Below are 27,141 nucleotides of genomic sequence, written 5' to 3'. Positions count from 1 at the left end.
TGCTCATCTCCCTCCTCCTGTACTTCCTCCGCTCCTTACTCTTCATCAATCATCCCCACACAGCCACCTGCATCCTCCAACAGATCACATTTGGAGCTGTGTTCACTGTGGCTGTGGCCACTGTTTTAGCCAAAACCCTGGCTGTGATCCTGGCATTCAAGGCCAGGAAACCAGGAAGAACCATGAGATGATTGCTGGTCACAGGAGCTACTAACTATGTCTTTCCCATGTGCTCCTTGATCCAGGTGATCATCTGTGGTGTCTGGCTGGGAACCTCTCCCCCTTTCCTTGAGATAGACGCTCACTCTGAGCCCAAAGAGCTCCTCATCTTGTGCAACAAGGGCTCAGTCACTGCCTTCTACCATGTCCTGGGCTACCTGGGCTCCTTAGCCCTGGGGACCTTCTCCTTGGCTTTCCTGGGCAGAAACCTGCCTGATGCCTTCAGTGAAGCCAAGTTCCCGACCTTCCGCATGGTGGTGTTTCTCAGCATCTGGGTCACCCTTCTCCTCGTCTACCACAGCACCAAGGGCAAGGTCATGGCAGCCGTGGAGACCTTCTCCATCTTGGCCAACTTTACGGTCCAACTGTCATATCCATCCATATATGATTACTGGAAAAACCATAGCTTTGAGTATACAGGTCTTTGTCAGCAAAATGATGCCTCTGATTTTTAATATGCTGTCTAGGTTTGCCATAACTTTTCCTCCAAGGAGCAAGCGTCTTTTAATTTCATGTCTGCAGTCACTGTCAGCAGTGATTTTGGAGCCCAAGGAAACAAAATCTGCCACTGCTTCTACTTTGTCCTTTTCTGTTTGCCATGAAGTGATGGCATGGGATGCAGTGACCTTAGTTTCTTGAATGTCGAATTTTAAGCCAGCTTTCTCATTCTCTTTCACCTTCATCAATGGCTCTTTAGTTCCTTTTTTAGTTCTTTTCTCTTTATTTGCTTGCAAATTTTTTTTTGTCTTGAGCTTTCAGAAGGTCAATTATAGTGTCTTGGCATAGTTTTTCTGTGGGGAAAGGGCAGAACTGTTTGAGTTCTGCTTAGATTAAAATCTGTAGTTTTATGCCTTTCTCCATGTTTGAGATATTTTCAGCTAATAGTTCTTAAATTATTTCTCAGCCTCACATACTTGATCTTCTGTTAAGAGGACTTCAAGGACATAAACATTACATTATTTGCTGTATTTTCACAGGTCTCTGAGGCTTTGTTCATTTTTTTCCAATCTATTTTCTCTATCTTTAGATACATTAAATTCTACTGATCCAAACTCAGATTCACCACTTCTATCATCTGACAACTCCAATATACTATTGAGCTCACCCAGAGTTTTTTCTTTCAATTATTCTATTTTTCAACTCTATGGTTTTCATTTGGTTTTGTGCCTTCTATCTCTTTGCTGGCATTTTCCATATTTTTGTTTCAAGATTTTTTTTTCTAATTTTTAGTTGAAAAAATTTGTGATGGTTGCCTTAACATTCTCATAATTTAATTCCAAAATATGAGACATTCCAAGGATAGCATCTTATTATGGTCATTCAAGGATAGCCACCCTATGATTGTCTGTGTCCTACTAGTAATTTTCTTGGTCCCCGACATAATCTATGATTTTTCTATACTTTTTATTCTTCCCTGGACTTTTTACATATTGAGATACTCCAGATCCTATTTAATCTTCCATTTTTGCAGACATTCATCTCAGTTAGGTTTATTACATTGGTCCTGATATCAATTTGTGTGCCATGATTCCCATGACAATGCAGTTTTCAGAGCTCTTGGAGTGCCACTCTGTCCTGCCTTGGAAGACAGCATAGGCTGTCACACTGCAGTTCAGATTTTATAGTTTGGGCGTATTATATCAGTTCACATTTGCTTCATGAGGTGACTGCCAAGCACTTCTTGTGTAGCATTTAAGAGTCCCTTTCTTGAGTTCCTTCCTCTCCAAGGTCCTCCTCCCTTTCTCTCTGAGAGAATGAAGGATGCCCTCTGCCACCTCTGGGTGGGAGTAGAAGTTTGGACTCCATGTCTAGTGAGAAAAGAAAAAGGACATGTCACCTTGGGTTTCCTGCTGCCATTGCGTGCATGCTAAGAAACTTCAGTCATGTCAGACTCTGTGCAACCCTATGGACTGTAGCCCATCAAGCTCCTCTATCTATAGGATTCTCCAGGCAAGAATACTAAAGTGGGTTGTCATGCCCTCCTCCAGGGGATCTTCCTAACTCAGGGATTGAACCCTGCATCTCTTATGTCTCTTGCAATGGCAGGCAGGTTCTTTACCACTAGCGCCACCTGGGGAGTCCTCCTGCTGCCATTACATGGAGGCAAATGTCCAGACCTCCTTAGTCTCCCCGATACCGATCCAGCAGGCTATATCCTACACCTGTTGGAGATAACAGGACAAACTCCCAGCTTTGTCTCCACTGACATATACTGAATATGAAAGTACCCACCTGGATTGCTGGCTGTTTTCTGCTGGAGGTGGGGTGAGTAGGAGAGCAGATTTCTGACTTACTCTTGCTGATGTTGCCCAGTGGGCCCATAGCGTGACTTCTTGGTCACTTGCTGTCATGGGACTAGAGAGTCAGTGAAGCCTGGGTCAGCAGCAAGGAACATACCTTACGCTATCTGATGACCTTAGATGGGTAACAGGCATCTATACTTCCTACTTAGTTCCCACTGACATCAGGGGGTTATCTGTGGTGTTTGGGTGGTGTAGGGCAAGTTTTGTCAAAAATGTTTCTGTTCTGTGAGTCCCATGTTCTAATCTTTTGGCCAAAGACAACAGGTCCTCCTTAGGGTTCTGTTAGGGGGATTAAAATGGAGGAAGTCTCGTTCAGGCTTCAAAAACAGGGGAGCAGGCCTCTAACCTGCTTCTGACCTGCCTGGACACTTCCTGGATGCCTGCAAGCACAGCTGGTCAGGGCTCACTTTAGATAAGAAAGGAAGTGAATCTTGGAATTTTTCAGCCCCTGGAGGTCTGGCCAACCCCCCGGTATCTAATGAAATTCTATGACTTGTAAGGTGAAACAAAACAGCTAAAAATTGTAAAGAGGTTAAAGTAAAACCAGAGCTGCACTTTTGTGGGCAAACTGATGATGATATCAGTTGGTGGTGGGAGCTCCAGAAACTGTGATTTGAAGCCTTATCTGTGGGGTGGATGCACCCCCACCCGCCTGGCCCCCTGGGGCCCTTTTCAAATTGGGACTCCAGATTGCTGTAAACTAAGGACTTTCTAGTGCTGTTTAAGTTTGGATGTAGGTTGGCCCAATTTGGTGATTTATACACAGTTACTTCCCTGTTGTTTCTATTTCTTTTCTTTTAATGACTGTAGATTGAAATTAAGTCAAATAATCTTCTATATAAATTTGAAATGGTTTATATGTATAATGAGTGGTTTCTTCGTTAAAAAAAATCCTTCAAACCTAAAATGAAAGTAAAACTTTCAGCAAAACAGATTCTTTTTGTTTGTTTGTGTCTGTTGGCAATTCCAGGTTGCAAGTTTCTCTGGTGATCAGTATGAGATAATATGTGATTCAAATAAAACCTAAGACCTCACAGTTGTGTTTTTCCTCAAATGCGGAGGTTCTTTCCCAGTCTGTCTTCCTCTTTTCTTCTTTCAATTTCCACACATTGTCTGTTTAATTATTTCCATGGTTTTTAATTGTATTTAGCATAGAGTCAAAAAAAAAAAAGAGTCTACATTGTCTTATCCAGAACCAGAAAGCACATTTTTTTTTTTAAGGGTTTAATACCATTTTAATATTTTCTATTTTAATATCTATTTCTATTCTTTGAATTACATATTAGGATGGGTATTACATCTTAAATTTATTTTATTGTGACAAAAAACACACAACATAAAATTCACCCTGCAAACAATCTATAAGCACACATTACATTATGTTCAACCACATGCACACTGTTGTGCAATGGATTCTCAGAACTGCCCCACCCCCCAACATTATGCATGAGTGAAACTATACTCACCAAGCAACTCCCCAGATCCCCTTACCCCTGTCTTGGAAACCACCTTTCTAATTTGTTTTTATGTTTGACTACTTTAGTAGTTTAAGTGGAATCATGCTTTAAGTGGAATCATGCAACCTCTGTTCTTTTCTACTGATCTATGTCGCTTACCATTATGCCCTCAAGGCTCATGCATGTTGTAGCATATAACAGGATTTCCTTCCTTTTTAAGGTTAAATAATATTCCATTGTATGTATATGACCCATTTTCCTTATTCTTTCATCCATTAAAGTGCATTTAGGTTGTTTACCTCTCTTTGTTGTTTTTAATAATGCTGCAATGCATTTTTTCCCCCCTGCAATGCATTTTTTCAAATGATTTCCTGGCAGTTAGTGAGATTGGAAAAAATTCTTCTTACATGCATTAACATTATAAATTACATTATGTCAAATTATGACATAATGTGTCGGGAGCCGTGTTAGGCATTACTGACAAAATGAAGGCACAGCCCCAACTCCCTCTCCTCATCCCACAGGCACGGTCCCGGGATGAAGGAGTTAGATCTTGTGATTCTGACCTGTTCTTTCCTTTCTTTGGTTGAGTTGGCTGGAAAGAATGTTAAGGTGCTTATTGTTCTTGAGAGAAGCATGAGAAAGCACAAAGCCTTCTGCAGTTGTGCCCAGAAAATAATCTATAAAGTAACCATTGACATTTGTTCAAGGATCTTTACAAAGAATGTCCCAGGATGAGCACGTAGGCCACAGCTTGAGGCCATGGGAAGGATTGTTATCTGAGACCTGTTTGTGAGGGGAATGTTTATGGCAAAGGAAGTTTGCTGAGCTTAGGGTTTAGGAATAATTAAGAATAGCTAGAAGTCTTTTTAGGAGATAGTGAGCTTAGGATACTAGAGGCAAGCAGGATTTAGAAAGATAAGAAATAAACTGAGGGATGTGGTATGCAGCCCAGACATAAGCATGAGTTACAATGTAACTCTGGTTGAAGGGCAACAATGATTTATGGAGACAATAAATCTGGGTGAGGGGGAGCTGAAAATGTAAAACCTCTGACCTAATGCTTTTGAAAAAGTATAAAAGAAGACCTGATGCTTGAAATAAACATACAGTCCCACATGTTTATTGAAACCTTGAGTCAGAGGCTGCATCATTCTCCGCCAACACTGCTCATCTCTTCAGGCTGATTCCCTGGCTGCTGGAGCTGGACTCCAGCAATAACGTCATAAATGTCATTAATTACATTTCTAAATTTCTAAAGTATAAATATTTGTTCAGTTCGGTTCAGTCACTCAGTCGTGTCTGACTCTTTGCGACCCCACGGACTGCAGCACACCAGACCTCCCTCCATCACCAACTCCCGGAGTTTACTCAAACTCATGTCCATCGAGTAGGTGATGCCATCCAACCATCTCATCCTCCGTTGTCCCCTTCTCCTCCCACCTTTAGTCTTTCCCAGCATCAGGGTCTTTTCCAATGAGTCAGTTCTTCACATTAGGTGGCCAAAGTATTAGAGTTTCAGCTTTAGCATCAGTCCTTCCAACAAATATTCAGGTCTGATTTCCTTTAGGATGGACTGGTTGGATCTTCAGTGCTCAGCTTTCATTATAGTCAAACTCTCACATCCATACATGACTACTGGAAAAACCATAGCTTTGACTAGACGGCCCTTTGTTAGCAAAGTAATGTCTCTGCTTTTTAATAAGCTGTTATTTATTTGTTACTTAACAGTAAATCTTGCCTGATTATGATTTGTATTAATACCAATTCATTAATAATTTAAGAATTTTGCATCAAAGGTTTTATTATAATGGATTTTTTGTGTGTGTGTTTATGTTCAGGAAGCTTGCAAAATATGGGATTCCTGATATTTGAGTATTTAGTAAAGTTCTGTAGTAAACCTCTAGGATAGGAAGTACCTTCCTAGATCTGAGACAGAAATCCAATAAATAAATAAAGTGATTGATATATTTAACTATATCAGAAGAAAACTGCAGTTTTATTAAACTGTTTTCTACATACTTTTTTACTTGCTAGAATGAGATATTATTTTACTAATGAAGTTCAATAATGATTTTGAAATAAAATAACTATTGAAAACGTAAATGAAATAGTTACATTCTAGCAATACGCTCCCATTGATTTCATCTGTAAAATGGAGATAGATAATAGTATCTTCCTTATGGGTTGCTGTGAAAATACTCAGAAGTAAAGTACTCTAAGTGGCTTCAGTGGTAAAGAACTCGCCTCCCAATGCAAGAGACACAGGTTTAATCCTTCCATCAGGAAGATTCTCCTGGAGAAGGAAATGGTAACCCATTCCAGGATTCTTGCCTGGGAAATCCCATGGACGAAGGAGCCTGGAGGGCTACAGTCCATGGGGACACAAAGTGTCAGACACAACTTAATGACTTAAACAACAATGTACAGAAAATGCTTGTAACGCATTGTGCAATGTAATGTGCTATTCATTTTTCCACCAGGGTGAGTACCATTTTTTTTTTTTTTTTTAATGCTTGAAGTCTGTGATTCTTAAATTCTATTTTTGCAAAGAGATCCTTTTTAAAATAAATTCTACCAAGTTTGATGATCCCTTTGGAATAAAAATTCAGGTTTCTGTGTGTGTGTTTGTATGTATATATACACCTATATCTCAAACAAAACTTTAAGCCTTATGAAAAGCTACTTACCCAGTCTTTATTCCGGCTTCCATAAAGAACTTCTTCGTTTTTCTGGTTGTAATTCTGTATTTCTAAATTAGCTACTTATATGGCTTTTTCATTTTTCAGCTTTTGATTTTTTTTCTAATAATATTCTTCTCTGAGAAAATTAGCATGTAGTTTTCTTGCTATGTTAAAATGTAATTCCCTTTCCCCCAATATAATTATATAATAAGTTAGGATAAATTGAAAGTCAATGACTATTGTTTTATTATATAGATGTTTACCATTCTAGGACGTGAGCCTGATCCAGATATTATGATTACATTTTCTTTCTCATTTTTTTCTTTGGATCATCTAAATGGTAAATTTCTCTTGTTTGTTTAATTTCTAAGAATTCATCACTGGTTTATCTTTCTCCAGTATAAATTTAAATCTCTTTTCAGTAGATCCAGATGCAATTTATCAGCTTCAGTTCCTGCTTGGGGACTTCCCTCTTGGAACTGTACACATACACAGACATAGCTATATACACTGTATCTGGATGGTTAGAGGAGAAAATTATGGTTATATCTGGGCAAAAGGACTGCGAGATGGTATGAGACAGAACATTTTACTGACTGTACCACTGTTTGAAGATTTCCTATATGTGTATCTATGACCTAGCCCCCTCTCCCACAAAAAATTAAAAGAAAATAGCGTTAGATCCCTATCTACTGGTTTGTGATAGCAAGTTAAAGAGAAAAGTGAATATACTTTATAAAAAATTTAAGGACAGCCATAAAAAAAAATCCTAAATATGGCATGTAGTTTTGTTGGGCTGTGTGAGGGTCCTGAACATGGGGAAAGGACTGAAGAAAAGCTGTTTGTTTAGCTTCCATCTACTGGTTGTTGTTTAGTGGTTAAGTCATATTTCTTTCTTTTGCCCGTTAGGTTCCTCTGTCCATGGGATTTCCCAGGCAAGAATACTGGAAGGGGTTGCCATTTCCTCCTCCAGCGGATCTTCCCCACGCAGGGATCGAACCAGCCTCTCCTGCATTGAGAGCTAGATTCTTTATCACTCAGCAACCAGGAACTGCCCCCGCCACCCGCACCCCGCAACCTGTACAGCCTGGGGAATCCATGGACTCTCCCCCACAGCCCCGCCAACCCGCCGCCTTCAATCCGGTCCCTGGAGCCGCCTTCTCCGGCTCTCCAGCCTTTCTATCCAAGCCCCACCCCGGCCTTATCCCCGCCCCTGGAACTAGTCTAGGCCCAGCGTTAGGCTGTGAGACTCTAGCACCGCCCCCCAGATCCGTACCCAGTCAAAGCCCCGTCCTTAGGCCCCTCACAGGACGGGTGTCCGCCCACAACCGAGCCCTCCAAGCTTGGTTCCGCCCACAAGCTGGTACCCGCCCACAGCCCCGCCCCTAGAGCCGGTTTCAGTCCCTGGCTCTGACCCACACTACCGCCCACCCTTGGACTCACTACGCAAGCGAGAACGCCTCGTCCGAGGCTTGGGTGCAAGGCCGCAGTCGCCCGCCGCCTCAACCCTGTAGGGCCCCACTGTCCGCGGAGGCTAAATGCCGGAAACTGAAGCCCCTGGTCCAGCCCAAGACCGGAAGCGGAAGCGTCGATGGTACAGAGGAAGAAATTAGCGGGGCGGCTCGCTGAACTGTGGGTACAGTCTTCTCCGCTGGGGGATTGGATTCACGTGGTACGTTCGGCATCATTGCAAGAGGCAGGACTCTGTGGGCTGCCGGCACTCCTGGGCTCCTGTAGAAGTCTAGGAAGGGGCATGAGTTTGGGGCATCCCGGTCACGGGCTATGGCGTTCCTCCCCCTTTCCCGTGAGCCGCGTTTGCACCCCTGGGGCCTCAGGCTGTCCTGGCAGGTCGGCGCATAGCCTCGGTTTCCTCCTAGGTCTGGGCACCGCTGTCACCTTCTCAGAGTTCCCCATCTCCCCACCATCTTGCCCCGGTGTGTTTTTGCCTCCTAGGGGACATTTAGTCGCCTGGAGGCATTGTTTTGGTTGTTAAAAATGGGAGGAGCTTCTACTGGCTTCAAGTGGGTGGAAGCCAGGGATGCTATTGGACATCCTACAGTGCACTAAATAGCCCCCGTGACAAAGCATTATCAATAGTGCCGAGGTTTGGAAACCCTGTTCTAGGGTCTTAAAATCTTCAAAGCCCTGAATGAACTTAAAAGGTTAGTGGAGACACTTTTAGTGCCCTTGAGTGACGAGCCTTGTTAAAAGTGTCTGGAATCACAAAAAGACAGTCACTATCCAGTTAAAAGAGTTGAGTACGGCGAATGAATGCACACCGCGTGAAGCCGCTTCCTCCTACTCAGAGGGCAGATGGCTGGACAAGAATCAGGAAAATCTAGTCGTAGCCTGCAATTACGTGTTGAATCGGTGCAGTAAATATTAATACAAACAAAGAAAAGTGAATGGTGTGGCCCTTCCATCCCGCAATTGTATTATGCCCCCCCCCCCCCGCCCCCAAAATCTCAAAAGCAATCTTTGTATCCTTTTTTCCCCCCCACCCCCAACAGACAAGTAAATTATCTTGGCGTTCAAGTCTGAGTTGAAACCAGTCTCAAGGTTCACCTGTTCTCATTGACACGTGGATTTCTGTGTGACCAGGTGAGTACCATGTGGATCTTGTAAAAACAGTTTCCAGCAGCCTCAGCTATGCAGAACTGCTAATAGGCCTTTCCTGTGCTCAGGCTGTAAACACAAGGAGTCACTGAAAGTGAAAGTATCTTTTTAAAAAAAAAATTGTTTGATGGGATAGTAAGGAGTGTGGTGATGCATGTGTAAATAAGTAAATACAGTTTTGTGCAAATAAATGCACATTAAACAAACATACAAATAACTGTACATAAGTAACAAATATAGATTTACTTGCACCGAAAATTTTAGAATTTTATATATTTTAAGTATATTTTATATATTTAAGTATAAATGTATACATTTTTTAATGTGTATCTGTAGTATTAAAAGTTATCCCACCAAAGACTAGCCGGACTGCTCAGCAACATTCCTCAGGCCTGGTTCAGTTTGACTTCTAAAACCCTATTAATCTTCCACGAAGATTCAAAACAGGGTGCATGGGGGGAAAAGTAATTTGTACTTTTTTATATTGGCAACAGAAATTCAAAATTGAATTAACCAGCAACCAAATGTCTTTTGAGCAAGTGTTTGGTTTTATTTTGTGTTTTGTTTATTTTATCTTCGTGAGATTTAAAAATCAGTTGGAGGAATACTGAGCAACAGCTTGTAGATGGAAGAGTAGGGCAGTAGTTTCTGCAGATTATACTCTACACCTTGCTTTATAATAAGAATTAACTTTATTTCTTTAACTGTTTCTGAAATACAGTCTGATAATTTATATTGCAGAGAATCATTTTGAGTAATCTTATATTGTTGGTTTTCACTAATTGTTTGTGTTTGTGTGTGTGCCTTTTTCATTCTGTCTTTTCTTGTCTGTAACATTCTTAAGGGGAATGCTTGCTTGTCATGCAATAGATATGCTTTGAGTACACATTTTAAGGTAACCAACTATCCTCTTTTATTCGACTGAGGGGTTTGCCGGGCTTGCCAGGTGGCTCGGTGATAAAGAATCCCCCTGCCAATGCAGGAGACCCAGGTTTGGTCTCTGGGTTGGGAAGATTGCCTAGAGAAGGAAATGGCAACTCACCCACTCCAGTATTGTTACCTGGAAAATCCCATGGACAGAGGATCCTCGCAGGCTACAGTTCATGGGGTTGCAAAGAGTTGGATACGACTGAGTGACTGAACCCTCATGCATGAGGATTTTGCCAGGACACAGAATAATTTGGGTTAAACTAGGATTAGGACTCTAGGCATGGATTGAGAGAATTAATATTGTTAAAATGTCCATAGTACCCAAGACAATATACGGGTTGAAAGTAATCCCTATCAAAAATCCAGTGGTATTTCTTACAGAAATAGAACACCTAAAATTTGTATGAAAGTGCAAGAGCAATGGCTTATAGTGTTCAGTATATAGGTCTTTCACGCCCTTGGTTAAATTCCTAGGTATTTTATTCTTTTTGATGCAATTATGTAATTGGATTGTTTTCTTAATTTATTTTTCTTATAGGTCATTATTAGTGTAAGGAAACAACAGATTTGTGTGTATTGATTTTGTACCCTGCAACTTTACTGAATTCAATTGTTATAAGTTTTTTTAGTGAAATCTTTATGGTTTTCTATATGTAAAATCATGCCATCTGCAAATAGTGAAAAGGTTTTACTTTTTTCTTTCCAATTTAGATGCCTTTTATTTCTTTTTCTTGCCTGATTGCTCTGGCTGAGACTTCCAGTACTATGTTGAATAGAAGTGGCAAGAGTGTGGGCATCCTTGCCTGTTTCTGATCTTAGAGGAAAAGCTTCCAGCTTTTCCCATTGAGTATGTTAGCTGTGGGCTTATTGTATATGGCCTTCATTATCTTGAGGTATTTTTCCTCTGTACCTGCCTTGTGGAGAGTTTTTATCATAAATGGATGTTAAATTTTGTTGAATATTTTTTCTGCATCTGTTGAGATAATTATATGATTTTTTTCCTTATTTTGTTTATGTGGTATACCACATTGATTGAATTGAACCACCCATTTATCCCTGGAATAAATCCTACTTGATCATGGTGTGTGATCCATGGTGTATGATTTATTGTTGAATTTGGTTTGTTAATATTTTGTTGAGGATTTTTGCATCTGTTCATCAGGGCTGTTGGCCTGTACTTTTCTTTTTTGTGTGGCATCCTTGTCTGGTTTTCAGTATCAGGGAAATATTTTCCCTGTGAACTGTGTTTGAAAGAATTCCCCCCTCTTCTATTTTTGGGAAGAGTTTGAGAAGGCTTGTGTTAGTTCTTCTTGGAATGTTTGGTAAAGTTAATCTGTGCAGCTGCTTGGTCCTGGACTTTCATTCCCTGAGAGGTTTTTGATTACTGATTCAGTGTCCTTGCTAGTGATCAGTCTGTTCAGATTATGTATGTCATCAGAGAAATAGAAAATGTGAACTGCTGATGTTGACAGGGGCTTCCCTGGTGGCTCAGCGGTATAAAATCCGCCAGCCAATGCAGGAGACATGGGTTCCATCCCTGGGTTGGGAAGGTCCCCTGGAGAAGGAAATGGCAACCCACTGCAGTATTCTTGCCTGGAACATTCCATGCATGGAAGAGCCTAGCAGACTACAGTCCATGGGGTTGCAAAGAGTCAGACATGAGTTAACAACTAAACAACAGTCTTTCAAATAGATTCCTTGTAGTATGATTGACAGGAATATGATAAATGTTTTGCATTGCACTTGAGGTTGACAGATGTCCTTCCACAGGGGCTGTTTGTACCCCAGCAGTGTCTAAGAGTGCTCTTCTGTACAGCCTTGGCAATGAGAGATGTGGTCCCCTGTGTCTTTGCTGGTCTGACAGATAAGAAATGGTATCATTGTAGTTGCAGTCTCTGTCTTTGTTCTGTAAGTAAGATCAGTGGCAATTCTACCAATTGAATAGGTAGTGGTGGAAACCAAACAAAACTGTGTCTCAGAGTGGGTGGGACATGAGGAAATGAGATAGACAGTGGGAAAAAAAACTTTGGCTGTGACGAGGGAGAGAGACTGGGTGGTAACTAGAAAGAAAACTCTGGTTAGAATAGTAGTGTCTCACTACTGAAAACACTGCGTTGAGTTTAAATGGTGCGAGGGAGTCCGGTAGAGTGGGAGAGCTCGAAAGGAAGGGCAAAGTAGAGATCATTGCTGGTGTCCAGCTCCTAAAAGGGATGGAGCACAGAACAGAGCTGCCCCACCTGGCATTGTAGAGAAGCCAGGTTCTGGTTTATAACCAGAGAGGGAGAAAACCATGGTGCAGGACACAGTTTTGGTGACAAGATGGGAAGGTAGATTCCTTCTCACGAAGATGACTAAGCAGTAGGATGCAAGACAATCTGCTGAAAGTGAGAATATATTTGTTACCTATTGCTGCGTGACAAATCACCCCCAACCTTAGTAACTGAAACAGTAATCCTTTGCTGGGCTTCCTTGTTGGCTTAGTGGTTAAGAACGTGCATGCCAGTGCATTTTAAAGGTAGCAGTTTGTACAAACACATACTATATTTTGGCGGAGGACATGGTGGACCGTCTAAGAAAGGTTCATCCTCAGTAGCCTGGAGAGAGAGACTGTGACAACTTCATATTTTCACATTCATTCCAGAGCCCAGCCCTAAGTGCACTGTGGGGACAAGAGGAGGGGCGTCCTGGTTCTCCAGCTCCCTGTTGCTGAGGAAAACGTCACTGTCTGAATTGCAGGATGGCGACCATGGTCCTGTCCCCCACTTGTGGTGAGTTTGAGGGTCAGCCCTCAGAACTGACCAGGTGCTAGAGTCTCATGCACCACAGAGCAGGTGGAGGGAGGGGGCTGAGCAGATGAGGCATGAGTGTTACCCTTGGAGCCCCAAGGTCACGGAGGCCTGACTCTCTGCTGCTTGGGATTTGGGACTTAGCTGGTTTGTGAATCTGGGGAGACCTCACCTGTGTTGCAAATGTGTGGGAGCTTTTGAATTATACTTCTGATTCTTTGTATACACTTAAGCTAGTAACAGTGGTATCCTTTGGCAGTTCAGTTTCTTCATCTGCAAAACAGGAATAGTCCTTTCTTCCTCCAGTGTGGTGTAAGACCTTTGGCCCTATTTTCTGACCCCGAATGAGACAGAGCTCCATTCTGCCTCCAGGAGCAGCTGGGTGTGGGTGTTTGGGTGTCGGTATGTCCTCTCTGTGTGTTGGGGATACAGTCAATTACAAGTAGGTGAGGAAGCCTAAGCCTCTAGGTTTGTGAATGAGAATAGCGGGCAAGCCTGGGTTCTTGGGATATTTCTTCTTCTCCAGCTCAGTCGTCCCTGTACACAGCCCCTCACCAGAAAGGATACGCAGAGAAGGAAGGGTTGGCCCGTGGCTTCCTGACAGACTGGTTACAGGTGAGTCAGACATTCCTGTTTCCAGATTGTATTCCTTTGACCAGAAGTTGGACTTGTCCCTTCAGTGACCTGGAGCTGGATCAGGTTTTCAGGCATCTGGCGCAGGGTTTGGGGCAACCCTTACAATGTCAGCACATGTCAGCATTTGCTGCCATGTCGAGCTTCCTACAAGGTCACTGTCTACACCATGTTTTGCTGAGAGTTTTGTTATTTAATTTTACTGAGGTATTAGTGATTTACAATGATAATTTCTGCTGTACAGCAAAGTGACTCAGTTATACACACACATATATTTTCTTTTTCATATTCTTTCCATCATGGTTTATCACAGGACACTGAATATAGTTCCCTGTGCTATACAGTAGGACTTGTGGTTTATCCATCCTGTATATAATAGTTTGCCTCTGCTAATCCCAAACTCCCATTCCTTCCCTCCCCTCCACCACCAGCCCCCTTTTGTGAGAGTTTTAAGGGGAAGCTAAGGAAACACATGACTGTGTCCTAAACTCAGGCAGTTGCTGGTGGCCACTGGGGCATCTTTCATCCATTTGCAAAGTACTTCTCTGGTTTCTGCAGTGTCTTAGGCCTGTGCTCAGCCTTTGAGATTGAGGGGAATTCGATTGCAGGATGTCACGGTCTCACTGGAAAAGAAAATTGCCTGTGTGTTAGGGGCACACATGGTGGGCATGAGTAGACAGGAGATGAGTGTCCAGGGCCGAGCCCAGGAGCAGTCGAGAGCAGAGCTCAGAACCCTGCCCATACAGCTCCTGCTTTGGACTCTCTCTTCCCACTCTTGTTGTCCTTAGCTCTTTTTCTCTCAGCATTGGTGAGGACGGTCCTTAGTTAAGCCACGGTGTTTATGGTGGTTTAGGACTTGGTGACTTTTGAGGACGTGACCGTGGAGTTCACCCAGGAGGAGTGGGCACTGCTAGACTCTTCTCAGCGAAAACTGTATAGAGACGTGATGCTGGAGAACTGCAGGAACCTGGCATCGCTTGGTAAGCTCTACATTATTCCTGCATTTATTTAATGACTCAGATAACAAGACTTTTTAAAAAATTGAGGTATCTATCATTCATATAACATAAAATTTACCATTTTAATCGTTAAAAGTTTTTTTTTAATTTATTTAAAAAATTTTTATAATTGAAGGATAATTGCTTGTCTTTTGATATAGTCAGAGTTGTGCAGCCATCAACACTAATTTCAGAGCATTCTCATCACCCTTAAACCTGTACCCATTAATTGATCAGTACCTGTTATCTTCCCCACCCCCCCACTGCCTACAACTACTAATTTGCTTCCTGTTTCTGTGGATTTGCCTATTTGGAGTATTTTCATATCAGTGGAATTATGAAATATGTGATCTTTCCCATTTCTTTCAGGCAACTTAATATTTGAAGGTTTAGCTGTGTTGTAGCATTTATAGGTTCTTTATTCCTTTTTATGACTGAACAATCCATTTTAATGGATATACCACATTTTGTTTTTTGATTCATTGGTTAATAGACATTTGGGTGGTTTCCACTTACTGGCTAGTTTAAATAACGCTGCTATGAATATTTGTGCACACGCGTTTGTCTAAACACCTATTTTCAGTTCCTCTTTGGTATGTATCTAGGGGTGGAATTTTGGCTTTTACATTACTATGCTTAGTTTTCTGAGGAACCACCAACCTGTTTTTTACAGCAGCTGCAGCACTGTGTGAGAGTTCCAATTTCTCCATATCTTCCCCCAATATTTGCTTTTTTGAAGATAGCCATCATCTTGGGTATAATGTGGTATCTCACCTGTTTCGGCTTGAATGCATGCTCTGTTGTGATTCTTTGTGTTCCCAGGACTGTAGCCTGCCGGGCTCCTCTGTCCATGGAATTTTGGCAAGAATACTGGAGTCGGTTGCCATTTCCTGTTGCATGTTTTGATTTGCATTTCCCTAATTACTAATGAAACAGAACATTTTTTCATGTAATTGTTGACTGTATATCATTTTTGGAGAAATGTCTTTTCAAGCCAATTTTTTAATTGTTTTTTTTGGTTTTGGAAGTTTCTTATATTCTGAATGCCAGACCCTGTTTGCAAAAGGTTTCTCCCATTGTGTGATATCTTTTCATTTTCTTGACAGTGTCCTTTGATACACAAAGTTTACTTTTGATGCGGTCCAGTTTATGCACTTCTTTCTTTTTCCTTCTGCTTTTGGTATCATACCTAGTTATTGCCAAGTCCAAGGTCCTGAAATTTTGCCTCTGTGTTTTTCTCCAAAATGTTCTAGTTTTACTTTCTCAGTGAAATCGTTTACCTATTTTGAGTTAATTTTTATATGGCTTGGAGAAAGTGTCAGCTTAATTCTTTGGTGTGTATTAATTCAGTTGTCCCAGCACCTTTGTAGCAGAGACTATTCCCTCCCCCATTGAACTGTTCTGGCCCAGTTGCCAAAAGTTATTTGACCGTAAGCATGTGAGCTTATTACTCTGAGTTATTTCCCATTAACCTGTGGAAACCTGACATAACCTGATGGGTCTCTCATTGTGCCAGTACCACGTTGTCTTCATTACTGTTACTTTGAGGTAATGTCAGTAAATGGGATTCTTCCTATTTAGTTCTTTTTCAAGATTGCTTTTGGTCTATTCAGGATCCCTTGGCAATTCCATATGAATTTTAGGATCAGCTTGTCCATTTATTTATTTTTTTTTAAAGGCTGTTAGAAATTTGATGGTGATTTCATTGAATCTGTAGATGATTTTGGTTAGTATTCTTATCTTGGGTGTGTGCTCACTCAGTTGTGTCCAACTCTTTGCAACCCTATGGACTGTATTACCTGCCAGGCTCCTCTGTCAATGGAACTTTCCAGGCCAATATGCTGGAGCAGGTTTCCGTCTCGCACTCTAGGGGATCCTCCCAGCCCAGGGATCAAACCCGCTTCTCTTACTTCTTCTGCAGTGGCAGATGGGTTCTTGACCACTAGTGCCACCTGGGAAGCCCTAGTATTGTCCTCTTAATATTAAATTTTTCAATATATATCCTCTATTACTTACTTTTAGTTTGCTTCTGTCATCATCCAATAGATACTTTATATGATTTTCTTGATTAATTGATCTCTTAATCATTGTGTGTCTTGTAACAGTTTTTGTCTTAAAGTCTGTTTTGCCTCATAGTAGTATAGCCACATTCTCTTTTTTTTATCTCTTGTTTGTATGGAATTTGTTTTTCCACTTGTTGATTTTCAACCTGTTAGTGTCTTTAGATATAATGTGAGTCTCTTATAGATCATGTATCATTGATTATTTCCTATCCGTTCTACTAAAATCTGTCTTTTAACTGTGCCAGATTAATCCATTTACCTTTAATGGAATTCCTTAGAAGAAGGACTTAGTTGTGTCATTCTGTTGTCTTCTGTATGCTCTATATCATTTTTGTTCCTCCATTATTGTTTACTTTTGTGTTAGGTATTTTCTAGTGGATCATTTTGATTCCCTTTTCATTTCTGTTTCTGTTTTTTAGTTATTTTCTTAGTGGTTGTGGGAGGGATTCCAGTTTTAATTTTAGACAGTCTGTTCTGACTTAATATCAACTTTAATTCAGTATACAAAAGATTAGCTATGGCACCCCACTCCAGTACTCTTGCCTGGAAAATCCCATGGACGGAGAAGCCTGGTAGGCTGCAGTCCATGGGGTCGCTGAGGGTCGGACACGATTCAGCGACTTCACTTTTGCTTTTCACTTTCGTGCATTGGAGAAGGAAATGGCAACCCACTCCAGTGTGCTTGCCTGGAGAATCCCAGGGACGGGGGAGCCTGGTGGGCTGCCGTCTCTGGGGTCACACAGAGTCGGACACGACTGAAGTGACTTAGCAGCAGCAGCTGCACCCCTCCTTATACTGTTTTTTTTTTTAAACAAATTATATCTTTATACATTGTGTCCCATTAACACAGGCATTTCTCTTTTAAATCATATTGGGAAAAAAGGGGAGTCACAGCTGAAAATAACAAGGAATTAACAATTCAAAAATAAACAATTGTTTTTGATGTTTATATTTACCTGTGTATTTTCCTTTATTGGTGTTCTTCATATGTTTGTGTGGATTTGAGTCAGTATTCATTGCCCATTCATTTCAAGCTTAAAATTTTCCTGTTAGCATTTCTTGTAGGATAGATATGTTAATGACAGATATTCAGGTTTTATTTATAGGAATGTCTTGATTTATTTTTAAAGGGCAGTTTTGCTACATATAGAATCTTTGTTTAACTTTTTTTTTATAGTAGCTTGGGTATATCTTCCAATGTCTGTTGCCTATGCAACTATGAGGCAAAACAGACTTTAAGACAAAAACTGTTACAAGACACACAATGATTAAGAGATGAATTAATCAAGAATATATGATAATTACGGACATATACTACTTAACAACTAAGGCCTAAAATGTATAAATTCAAAACTCACAGAATTGAAGGGAGAAATATATCTACAATAATAGTTGCAGACTTCAATGCCCCACTTTTAATAATGGATAATGGGTAGAACAACTTGTTAAAAGATCAATAAGGAAACTCAGGACTTAAACAATCCTATAAACTTACTAGACCTCACACACATAAAACACTTTATTCAACAACAGAATATATATTCAACTCAAGAGCATACGTTAGTTCACAAAACAAGTCTACATAAATTTAAAACCAATGAACTCATTTTTGTAATGTCAGTATTCGTTGTACATGGCCACTGAAAACTGTTCAGTTAGCTTAATGGTTATTGTTGTTGTTTTAGTTTCTATGTCCAACTCTTTGCAACCCCATAGACTATAGCATACCAGGCTCCTCTGGCCATGGGATTTCCCAGGCAAGAAGAGTAGGGTGGGTTGCTATTCCCTTCTTCAGGGGATCTTTCTGACTTAGGGATTGAACCTCTGGCTCCTGTCTTCACAGGTAGATTCTTTACCCTGAGCCACCAGTGAGTTTAGTTCAGTTCAGTCGCTCAGTCGTGTCCGACTCTTTGCGACCCCGTGAATCGCAGCACGCCAGGCTTCCCTGTCCATCACCAACTCCCAGAGTTCACCCAAACTCATGTCCATGGAGTCGGTGATGCCATCCAGCCATCTCAACCTCTGTCGTTGCCTTCTCCTCCTGCCCCAAATCCCTCCCAGCATCAGGGTCTTTTCCAATGAGTCAGCTCTTCGCATGAGGTGGCCAAAGTAGTGGAGTTTCAGCCTCAGCATCAGTCCTTCCAGTGAACACCCAGGACTGGTCTCCTTTAGGATGGACTGGTTGGATCTCCTTGCAGTCCAAGGGACTCTCAAGAGTCTTCTCCAGCACCACAGTTCAAAAGCATCAATTCTTTGGCGCTCAGCTTTCTTCACAGTCCAGCTCTCACATCCATACATGACCACTGGAAAAACCATAGCCTTGACTAGATGAACCTTTGTTGGCAAAGTAATATCTCTGCTTTTGAATATGCTATCTAGGTTGGTCATAACTTTCCTTCCAAGGAGTAAGGGTCTTTTAATTTCATGGCTGCAGTCACCATCTGCAGTGATTTTGGAGCCCAGAAAAACAAAGTCTGCCACTGTTGCCACTGTTTCCCCATCTATTTGCCATGAAGTGATGGGACCAGATGCCATGATCTTAGTTTTCTGAATGTTGAGCTTTAAGCCAACTTTTTCACTCTCCTCTTTCACTTTCATCATCACTTTTTTTAGTTCCTCTTCACTTTCTGCCATAAGGGTGGTGTCATCTGCATATCTGAGGTTATTGATGTTTCTCCCGGCAGTCTGGATTCCAGTGTGTGCTTCTTCCAGTCCAGCGTTTCTCATGATGTACTCTGCATATAAGTTAAATAAGCAGGGTGACAATATACAGCCTTGACGAACTCCTTTTCCTATTTGGAACCAGTCTGTTGTTCCATGTCCAGTTCTAACTGTTGCTTCCTGACCTGCATATAGGTTTCTCAAGAGGCAGGTCAGGTGGTCTGGTATTCCCATCTCTTTCAGAATTTTCCATAGTTTATTGTGATCCACACAGTCAAAGGTTTTGGCATAGTCAATAAAGCAGAAATAGATGTTTTTCTGGAACTCTCTTGTTTTTTTGATGATCCAGCAGATGTTGGAAATTTGATCTCTGGTTCCTCTGCCTTTTCTAAAACCAGCTTGAACATCTGGAAGTTCACAGTTCATGTGTTGCTAAAGCCTGGCTTGGAGAATTTTAAGCATTACTTTACTAGCGTGTGAGATGAGTGCAATTGTGTGGTAGTTTGAGCATTCTTTGGCATTGCCTTTCTTTGGCCACCAGTGAAGCCCCAGCTTAATGGTTAACTAATGATTTTCCAGAGATTTCCTTAAACAGTTGGAACAAAAAAGAAAAAAGCTCCTAGTGTCTCTATACAGGGGCATATCTTCAAACTCAGGCAGTTTACAACTCTGCCTTAGTTTTCACTTCCTCCTTGTGCTGAGCCTGAAGGTCTGTCATAGGTGAGGACTTAATGCCCTCTCATGTCTTTTCTGAGCATGTGCCCAAGACTGGTATGCATGTGGCTTTCCAGATTCAAAGGAATATGAGGGAGCTTTTCAAAAAGCTTTATAAAAATTCCCCAAAACATTTTAGGTTATACTTTTATTTTAGGTTTCTTGGTTTGCCTTTTGTTTTCCTCTGCTGTTTCCATTTGCCTCAGGAAGTAGTGGCTAATATATTGCCTTTTTAATGCCTTCAGCACAAGCTCACTGTGTAACCAGCTCAATCTTTGGAGAGTTTGGGGTTAGATAAGTAAAGGCAAGCCCTTTGAGCCAGTCCTTCAGGGAGCCACCAGAAAGGTCAAAACAAACCACCACAGTGTGTTGAGAATAGGGTCTATCCTGCTCTCCCTAGTACTAGAAATTGTCTTCAATGTCATAGCCAAAGCACGGAACAGAGGATGAGTCAAGGGTCACTTAAAAATGTCAGCTATTTTTTGCCCTTGATTAAGCATTTTCCTGGTTGCCGTAGAGTTTTGGTAAGTTTTCAGGGTTCTGATAAAGTTGTTCTGATAGTTTTTCCAGTTTATTCACTGTTTCTGTAGAGGGAGGGACTTTTGAAGTTCCATATTCTATGATGTTCATTGTTGTTTTTTCTCACAAGACTTCAAGCTTTTCTCTGTTTCTGGGGTGTAGGAGTATGATGATGAAGGAGACAGATATGGCCCCCATGCTCGTAGAGTTCTTTAGCGCCTTCCCTATGAGCTGAATATTCCTTCCCCTGACTTTATATTTTCTATAGTTAAAAGCTTTATAGCATTTGTATTGTGTATTTAAACTTGGGTATGGACTTTGGGACTGTGTGTGCTCTGTCACCCTGGATATTGAACGAGATTGTTTGTACTTTTGTTTCCTGAGAGTTACTATAGTCATTAGAATTTAGATATAATTATTCCGTTGTTCCAAAAGCCACATTTCCCTATCTTCAGAATTCTTGGCTTCAGTTTCATAGAGTTGCTTGTCACTTGCACAGCCCCGCAATGGCACATGTCTTTTCTCCATGAATAGGATATCATGTTGATAAACCCAGTCTGATCTCCCAGTTGGAGCAAGAAGACAAGGTGGTGACAGAGGAAGGAGGAATTCTCCCAGGCACCCGTCCAGGTGAGCTCTAGGAGGATATGAGGAATAGTCTTTGAGGCGTAGCTCTAGCCAGTGATTCAGGGCATGTGAGTGTTACATTAGGAAATACCTAAAATGTGCTCTTTTCTGACAGAGATGGCCACAGAGATTTGGTATGAGCTTCCTCATGGACCTTCTTTCTTTGCTCTTTAATCCTCTGTTCAATGTCTCCTACTTTACTTTGGACTCAGAGGGGGGGAAAAATGTCCCTTTTCCTTTTTAAATAAGTCTCATATGAGCCCTTTTTCTGATTCCTTCCTGGAACTTTACCTTCCTGATAATTCCTCCTATAGTGTAAATCTCTGATCAATCCTAATCCTTTTAGAGTCCTTTTTTAGTACCTGTAATTTGTATACTCATATGCCTTTCCTTGAAAACCTCCTCAAAAACCCTAATCCCTCAGTTTGTCTTTACTCATATTTCTTTTCACCATTAACTTAAATTTCTTTTCAATTTGTTTTAGATTTGGAGACAGTACTTAAAGCAAAATGGTTAACTCCAAAGAAGCCTATTTTTAGAAAAGAACATTCTAATGATGTTAGAGCGGTAAGACCAATGTGGTAATTGCTGGTTTTTCTCAGTAGGAAAATTTCATAAGTTAGAAAAGCAACAAATAATCAGGGGAGTCATTATCGGGAAATGTCATTAACATGTGAGATAATGGTGTCTCAGGAGAGATACTGTAAATCAGTTGTAAATTTGGAGAAAATTATAAATTAGCTCCAGACTTGTTTCTTTGCTGAGAGTTCCCACAAGTAAATACTTCCTTAAATGTGACTGTCAAAATATAGAGTAGTCTTAAACTTATCAGAAAATGCTCTGTGAATATGATAAGGACTTGTGGCAATGCATCTGTCTATCCTTTCTTAACTTGTAAAACCTCAGACCGGGTAGAAGCCATTTAACAAGCATTTAAAATAGATAGCTGCAACATCAATGATAATAATGTAACAGAATTCCTGGGAGAGAAAATTTGTATAACAGCATTGAATATTAAAAAATGTTATATAGATTTCGTTCATCTCTTAACAGGAGAGAAGTCATCTGGGAGTGAAACTCAATGAATGTAATCAGTGTTTTAAAGTCTTCAGCACAAAATCTAACCTTACTCAGCACAAAAGAATTCATACTGGAGAAAAACCCTATGACTGTAATCAGTGTGGAAAATCCTTCAGCAGTAGATCTTACCTTACTATTCATAAGAGAATACATAATGGGGAGAAACCCTATGAATGTAATGACTGTGGGAAAGCCTTCAATGATCCTTCCTCTCTTAGACTGCATGTGAGAATTCACACTGGAGAAAAACCCTATGAATGTAACCAGTGTTTTCATGTTTTCCGCACTAGTTGTAACCTCAAAAGCCACAAGAGAATTCATACGAGGGAGAATCACCATGAATGTAATCAGTGTGGCAAGGCCTTCAGCACGAGGTCCTCCCTTACTGGGCACAATAGTATTCATACAGGAGAGAAGCCTTATGAATGCAATGACTGTGGGAAAACCTTTAGGAAGAGCTCATATCTGACACAGCATATGAGGACTCATACTGGAGAAAAACCCTATGAGTGTAATCAGTGTGGAAAGTCCTTCAGCAGTAGCTTTTCTCTTACTGTTCACAAGAGGATTCATACTGGTGAGAAACCCTATGAATGCAGTAACTGCGGGAAAGCATTTAATAATCTCTCAGCTGTTAAGAAACATGTGAGAACTCACACTGGAGAAAAACCCTATGAATGTAATCATTGTGGAAAATCTTTCACCACTAATTCTTACCTTTCTGTGCACAAGAGAATACATAACAGGTGGATATGAATGCAGTAACTGATTTCTTATCTCTCAGACAACTTGTGACAACTCACAGTCTAGATGTATGAGTCAGCTACTGCTGCATAACAAATTTCCCCTTGAAACATAGTGGCTTTAAACAGCAAACATATGTTATCTATAGATCAGGAATTCAGAACCAGCTTATCAGTGTAGTTCTGGTCAGGATCTCATGAGGTTGCAATCAAGATGTCAGCAGGAGCTGCCATCCTCCACTTTATTGCCAAAGAGTCCACTTCCAAAATGGCTCACTGGCACACCTGGCAAGTTAGTCACTGGTTGTTGGCAGGGAACCTTCATTTACTCACCGTGTTGGATTCTCTACAGGGTTAAATATCTTTATGATGTAGAAGCAGGGTCATCCCAAAGCATTGGATTTAAAGAAGAGCTAATGCAGAAGCTACAGTGTCTTTTATGACCTTGTCCCAGAAGGACATATCATCACTTCTTCAGTACTTTAAGGGTCACACAGATCACTCCTGATACATTGTGGGAAGAGACCATGCTCAATGTGAATATCAGGAAACAAAGATTGTTGGGAACCATCTGAGAAGTCACTGAAAGGGGGCCTTCAGGAGACCCTCTTTCTTTCAGTCAATTCAATATGAAGTAATATTCGGTAACTCCTGTGTAAATTCACTCATGAAAGAAACCTCATAAGTCCAAGCTTCATGATAAACTTTCAGCTCAAACTCACCCTAACGTACATAAAAGGTTATGTATTGGGGATAAATCTGAGGAATACAGTCATGATATCTAGGGAGTCATGTGGCAGGGAAAATCTGATGAACATCATCAGAATGTAAAAGCCTTTAGGGACACTTGTCCCTTAAAATGTCCCTTAGAACATGTGAGAGGAATCACTACAGAGAAACACTCATGTAAGGAATGTGGAAAACCCTGTAGCACAAGCGTTTTTGTTAACAGAAGATGAAATTTCAAGTACCAAGTACGATGGGAAAGCCTTCAGGGTTCTTTCAGTTTTTAAGAGACATGAGGATCGATTCTGGAGAGAACAAACCATTGAATGGCATCAGTATTGGAAAGCCAGTTTCCCACATTCCTTAAACTTGTGAGTATAAAGAAGGAGGGAATGCCTTTAATGATAGCTCTTACCTTAGGAAAAGTATGAAATTCCTGGATGCAAAAACCTGTGAGTGGATTAATTTTGGAAAGTCTTTCGATGACTTCTGTCTTTGTTGAATTGTGTGAAGTCACCCAGGAGGGGCTTCGGGAAGGGAGCCCAAGAAGGTATTCAGCATGAGATTGCCTTAGCTCTTCTCTGAGTGGCCATGGAATACTTTAAAATGGGAATGGAAAAGGGTAAATGTTAAAAGTGTGGGATTACCTTTCAGTGTCTCATCCTTAGGGTGGGGCAACTAGTTCTTTAATTTTCAGTCTTTTTGATTAAGTAACAACATTTGTGTCTGCAGCTGTGCCCTAAAATAAACCTTAAGTTATGTTCTGTAGTTTTGTATGTAATACATTTATCATCATTGACTCTAAAACTATTAATATACTGCATATTCATAAAGATATTTCTGACTATTGCCTGAGTGATTTAGTTTATCCTAGGAAAAGCTAGGATAATTGCTAAACACCTTTTAGCAATTGCTAAATAGCTAAATTGCTATATACTTTTTCCTAATTTAATGGCATTTTTATTAAGTGGATTTTATTATGCTGATTCTTTTTTGTCTTTCCATCCTAATATGGCAGTTATTTTTAGCCTCTTTCCCAATGTCCATTTCCCCCTATATTTTCTTAAAAGAAGAAGCAGATTTTTTTCTTTAAACTTTTTTTCAAGTTGTTGATGAATAGTATTGAAAATAGTCAATCCACAGGGCATCCCCAAAGCCCAGGGAGGTGTTCTGCTCTGCTGTCCATGAGAAGTAGGTGGAAGTCACAGAGGGGAGTGAGGGGGACACATCATTGTCTGGCTTGTCTGCCTCACCCATATCCTGTTCATCTTACCCATTCATTCTTGTGGAGTCAAGCTGTAGAGTTGGAAGAACTATATTTTGATCATGATGACAATGACCACAGTATGGCAAAAATCACAATGAGTGGGCTCCCTAAGAGGCTCTGATTGGCTCTATCACCTACAGGCTGCTTATTCCTAGACTTCTTACATGATTTATAAGTAACCTATGTGGTTGAGACTCAAGTGATTCTTTTTTGTTTGTTTTTGAGGTGGTGTTCTGTTAATGTCCTGCTGAATAATATTATTAGTTGGTCATTTTATAAATGCTCCAAGATTATTTGAAAACTGTGTGTGTGTGTGTGTGTGTGTGCGCTCAGTTGTGACTGACTCTTTTTGCGACCCCATGGACTGTAGCCCTCCAGGCTCCTTTGTCCATGGGATTTCCCAGGTAAGAATCCTGGAGTGGGTTGTTCTTCCCTTCTCCAAGGGATGTTCCCTATCCAGGGATCAAAGTGGAGTCTTCTGTCTTGCCAAGTGGATTCTTCACCAGTGAGCCACCTGTGTATTCTCTAATTTTCAGATATAGAGTGTATTCTCATTAACTCAAGCTAAACATGTTTTCAGATATATTAATAGTATGTACCTGAAGCTTTTCCCCCTCTCTCTTAAACATAATTACCAATAGATGTGAATTAAAGTTCTCTACCATGGTTGTGGATTAACAAATTCATTTTGGTAATTCTGTCATTTCTTTCTTTATGTATTTTAATGTAATGTAAATAAAGTACATGCATTTCTGAGGTGGTTGATCAGAAACTGAAGAGGAACTGAAGAGCCTTTTGATGAGGGTGAAAGAGATGAGTTTAAAACTCAGCATTAAAAAAACTAAGATCATGACCTCCAGTCTCATCACTTCATGGCAAATAGAGGGGAAAAAGTGGAAGCAGTGGCAGATCTTATTGGGCTCCAAAACCACCGTGGATGGTGACTGCAGCCATGAAATTAAAAGATGCTTGCCTCTTGGAAGAAAAGCTATGACAAACATAGACAGCATATTAAAAAGAGATGTGGCTCTGAAAGAAAAAAAAGTCCATATAGTCAAAGCTATCGTTTTTCCAGTAGTCATGTAAGGATGTGAGAGTTGGACCAGAAAGAAGTCTGAGTGCCAAAGAATTGATGCTTTTGAATCGTGGTGCTGGAGAAGACTCTTGGGAGTCCCTTGGACAGCAAGGAGATCCAACCAGTGAATCCTAAAGGAAATCAATCCTGAATATTCATTGGAAGGATTGATGCTGAAGCTCCGATACTTTGGTCACCTGATGCAAAGAGCAGACTCACTGGAGAAGACCCTGATGCTAGGAAAAATCAAAGGCAAAAAGAGAAGGGAGGTGCAGAGGATGAAATGGTTGGATGGCATCACGACTCAATGGACCCATGAATTTGAACAAACTCCAGAAGATGGTGACGGACAGGGAAGCCTAATATGCTGCAGTCCATGGGATCCCAAAAAGTCAGACATAGCAACTGAACAACAGAGAAAAAGAAAAACTAAAGCATTGAGAGGAAATAAAATTCCTCATTAAATAGAGAATACCATCTTTATCCATGGTTAAAACATTTTAATGAGCTCATTTTCTTTAAGACAAATAACTCAGTATGATATAGATAGAAACATAGTATAATTTTTAGAAATTAGAGATGCTGATTCTCAGATTCACAAGGAAAGGAATTTATTCAAAGAGAAATAACTTTTATGGGGGGATAAAATGAGAGAGGATGTGGGAAAAAGTAACATACCAAAATATTTCTCAGAAGTTCATTATTGGAGGAAAAAACTGGACAAACTGAAAATGTAGAGACTCCAGAAAAAGCCCATATTTATTTGGAAACTCAGAAGTTAAGATTAAGTTTCTATTTTAAGTAAATTGCAAAATTATGATTTGAGTGAAGAAAATATACTACCAGTAATTTAAAAAATTTAATTTTTTAATTGAAGGATAATTGCTTTACAGGATTTTGTTGTTTTCTGTCAAACATCAACATGAATCCACCATAGCTACCAGTATTTTTCACTGGCTACTTTCTGCATTCAGAAAAAAAATTATTTTTCAGTTAAAATTTTATTTTTCAATAAAAATCTCTGAATGAATTGCACTAAT

The 27,141-nt window shown here is 40.5% G+C and overlaps 1 protein-coding gene and 1 long non-coding RNA gene across 4 annotated transcripts; one reads left to right on the top strand and one right to left on the bottom strand.

Annotated features, from left to right (window-relative positions):
* Positions 1–1,071: 1,071 nt before the first annotated feature.
* LOC113895870 lies at positions 1,072–8,196 on the bottom strand. Its single transcript, XR_003511942.1, has 2 exons — positions 8,107–8,196; positions 1,072–2,027 (listed from the first exon to the last, which is right to left on the bottom strand). It is a non-coding gene; the product is annotated as an uncharacterized LOC113895870 (long non-coding RNA).
* On the top strand, positions 8,110–27,136 carry ZNF557 (zinc finger protein 557). Of its 3 annotated transcripts, XM_027547632.1 has the most exons (8): positions 8,110–8,335; positions 9,174–9,264; positions 12,851–12,977; positions 13,522–13,610; positions 14,482–14,608; positions 21,118–21,213; positions 21,695–21,777; positions 22,264–27,136. In XM_027547632.1, exons 3-8 carry the CDS (start codon positions 12,947–12,949, stop codon positions 23,044–23,046), a joined length of 1,209 nt encoding a protein of 402 aa, XP_027403433.1. In that variant the 5' UTR covers positions 8,110–8,335; positions 9,174–9,264; positions 12,851–12,946; the 3' UTR covers positions 23,047–27,136. The 3 variants fall into 3 exon arrangements, with proteins under 3 accessions (XP_027403433.1, XP_027403434.1, XP_027403435.1); XM_027547633.1 differs by lacking the exon at positions 9,174–9,264 and having other exon boundaries at positions 22,264–25,708; XM_027547634.1 differs by lacking the exons at positions 13,522–13,610; positions 14,482–14,608 and having other exon boundaries at positions 22,264–25,708.
* Positions 27,137–27,141: the final 5 nt, after the last annotated feature.

Source organism: Bos indicus x Bos taurus, chromosome 7 (genome assembly GCF_003369695.1).
Source record: "Bos indicus x Bos taurus breed Angus x Brahman F1 hybrid chromosome 7, Bos_hybrid_MaternalHap_v2.0, whole genome shotgun sequence".
NCBI classification, from domain to species: Eukaryota; Metazoa; Chordata; class Mammalia; order Artiodactyla; family Bovidae; genus Bos; species Bos indicus x Bos taurus.
The sequence above is the reverse complement of the archived record's forward strand: the minus strand, read 5'-3'. Positions and strand labels throughout refer to the sequence as shown.

Excerpts from the sequence above, each read along its gene's own strand:
- ZNF557 (XM_027547632.1), top strand. The coding sequence starts at position 12,947 with ATGGCGACCATGGTCCTGTCCCCCACTTGTG. Across the intron at positions 12,978-13,521 it reads GGTCCTGTCCCCCACTTGTG|CTCAGTCGTCCCTGTACACA; the intron begins GTGAGTTTGAGG and ends CTTCTTCTCCAG. Across the intron at positions 13,611-14,481 it reads TCCTGACAGACTGGTTACAG|GACTTGGTGACTTTTGAGGA; the intron begins GTGAGTCAGACA and ends ATGGTGGTTTAG.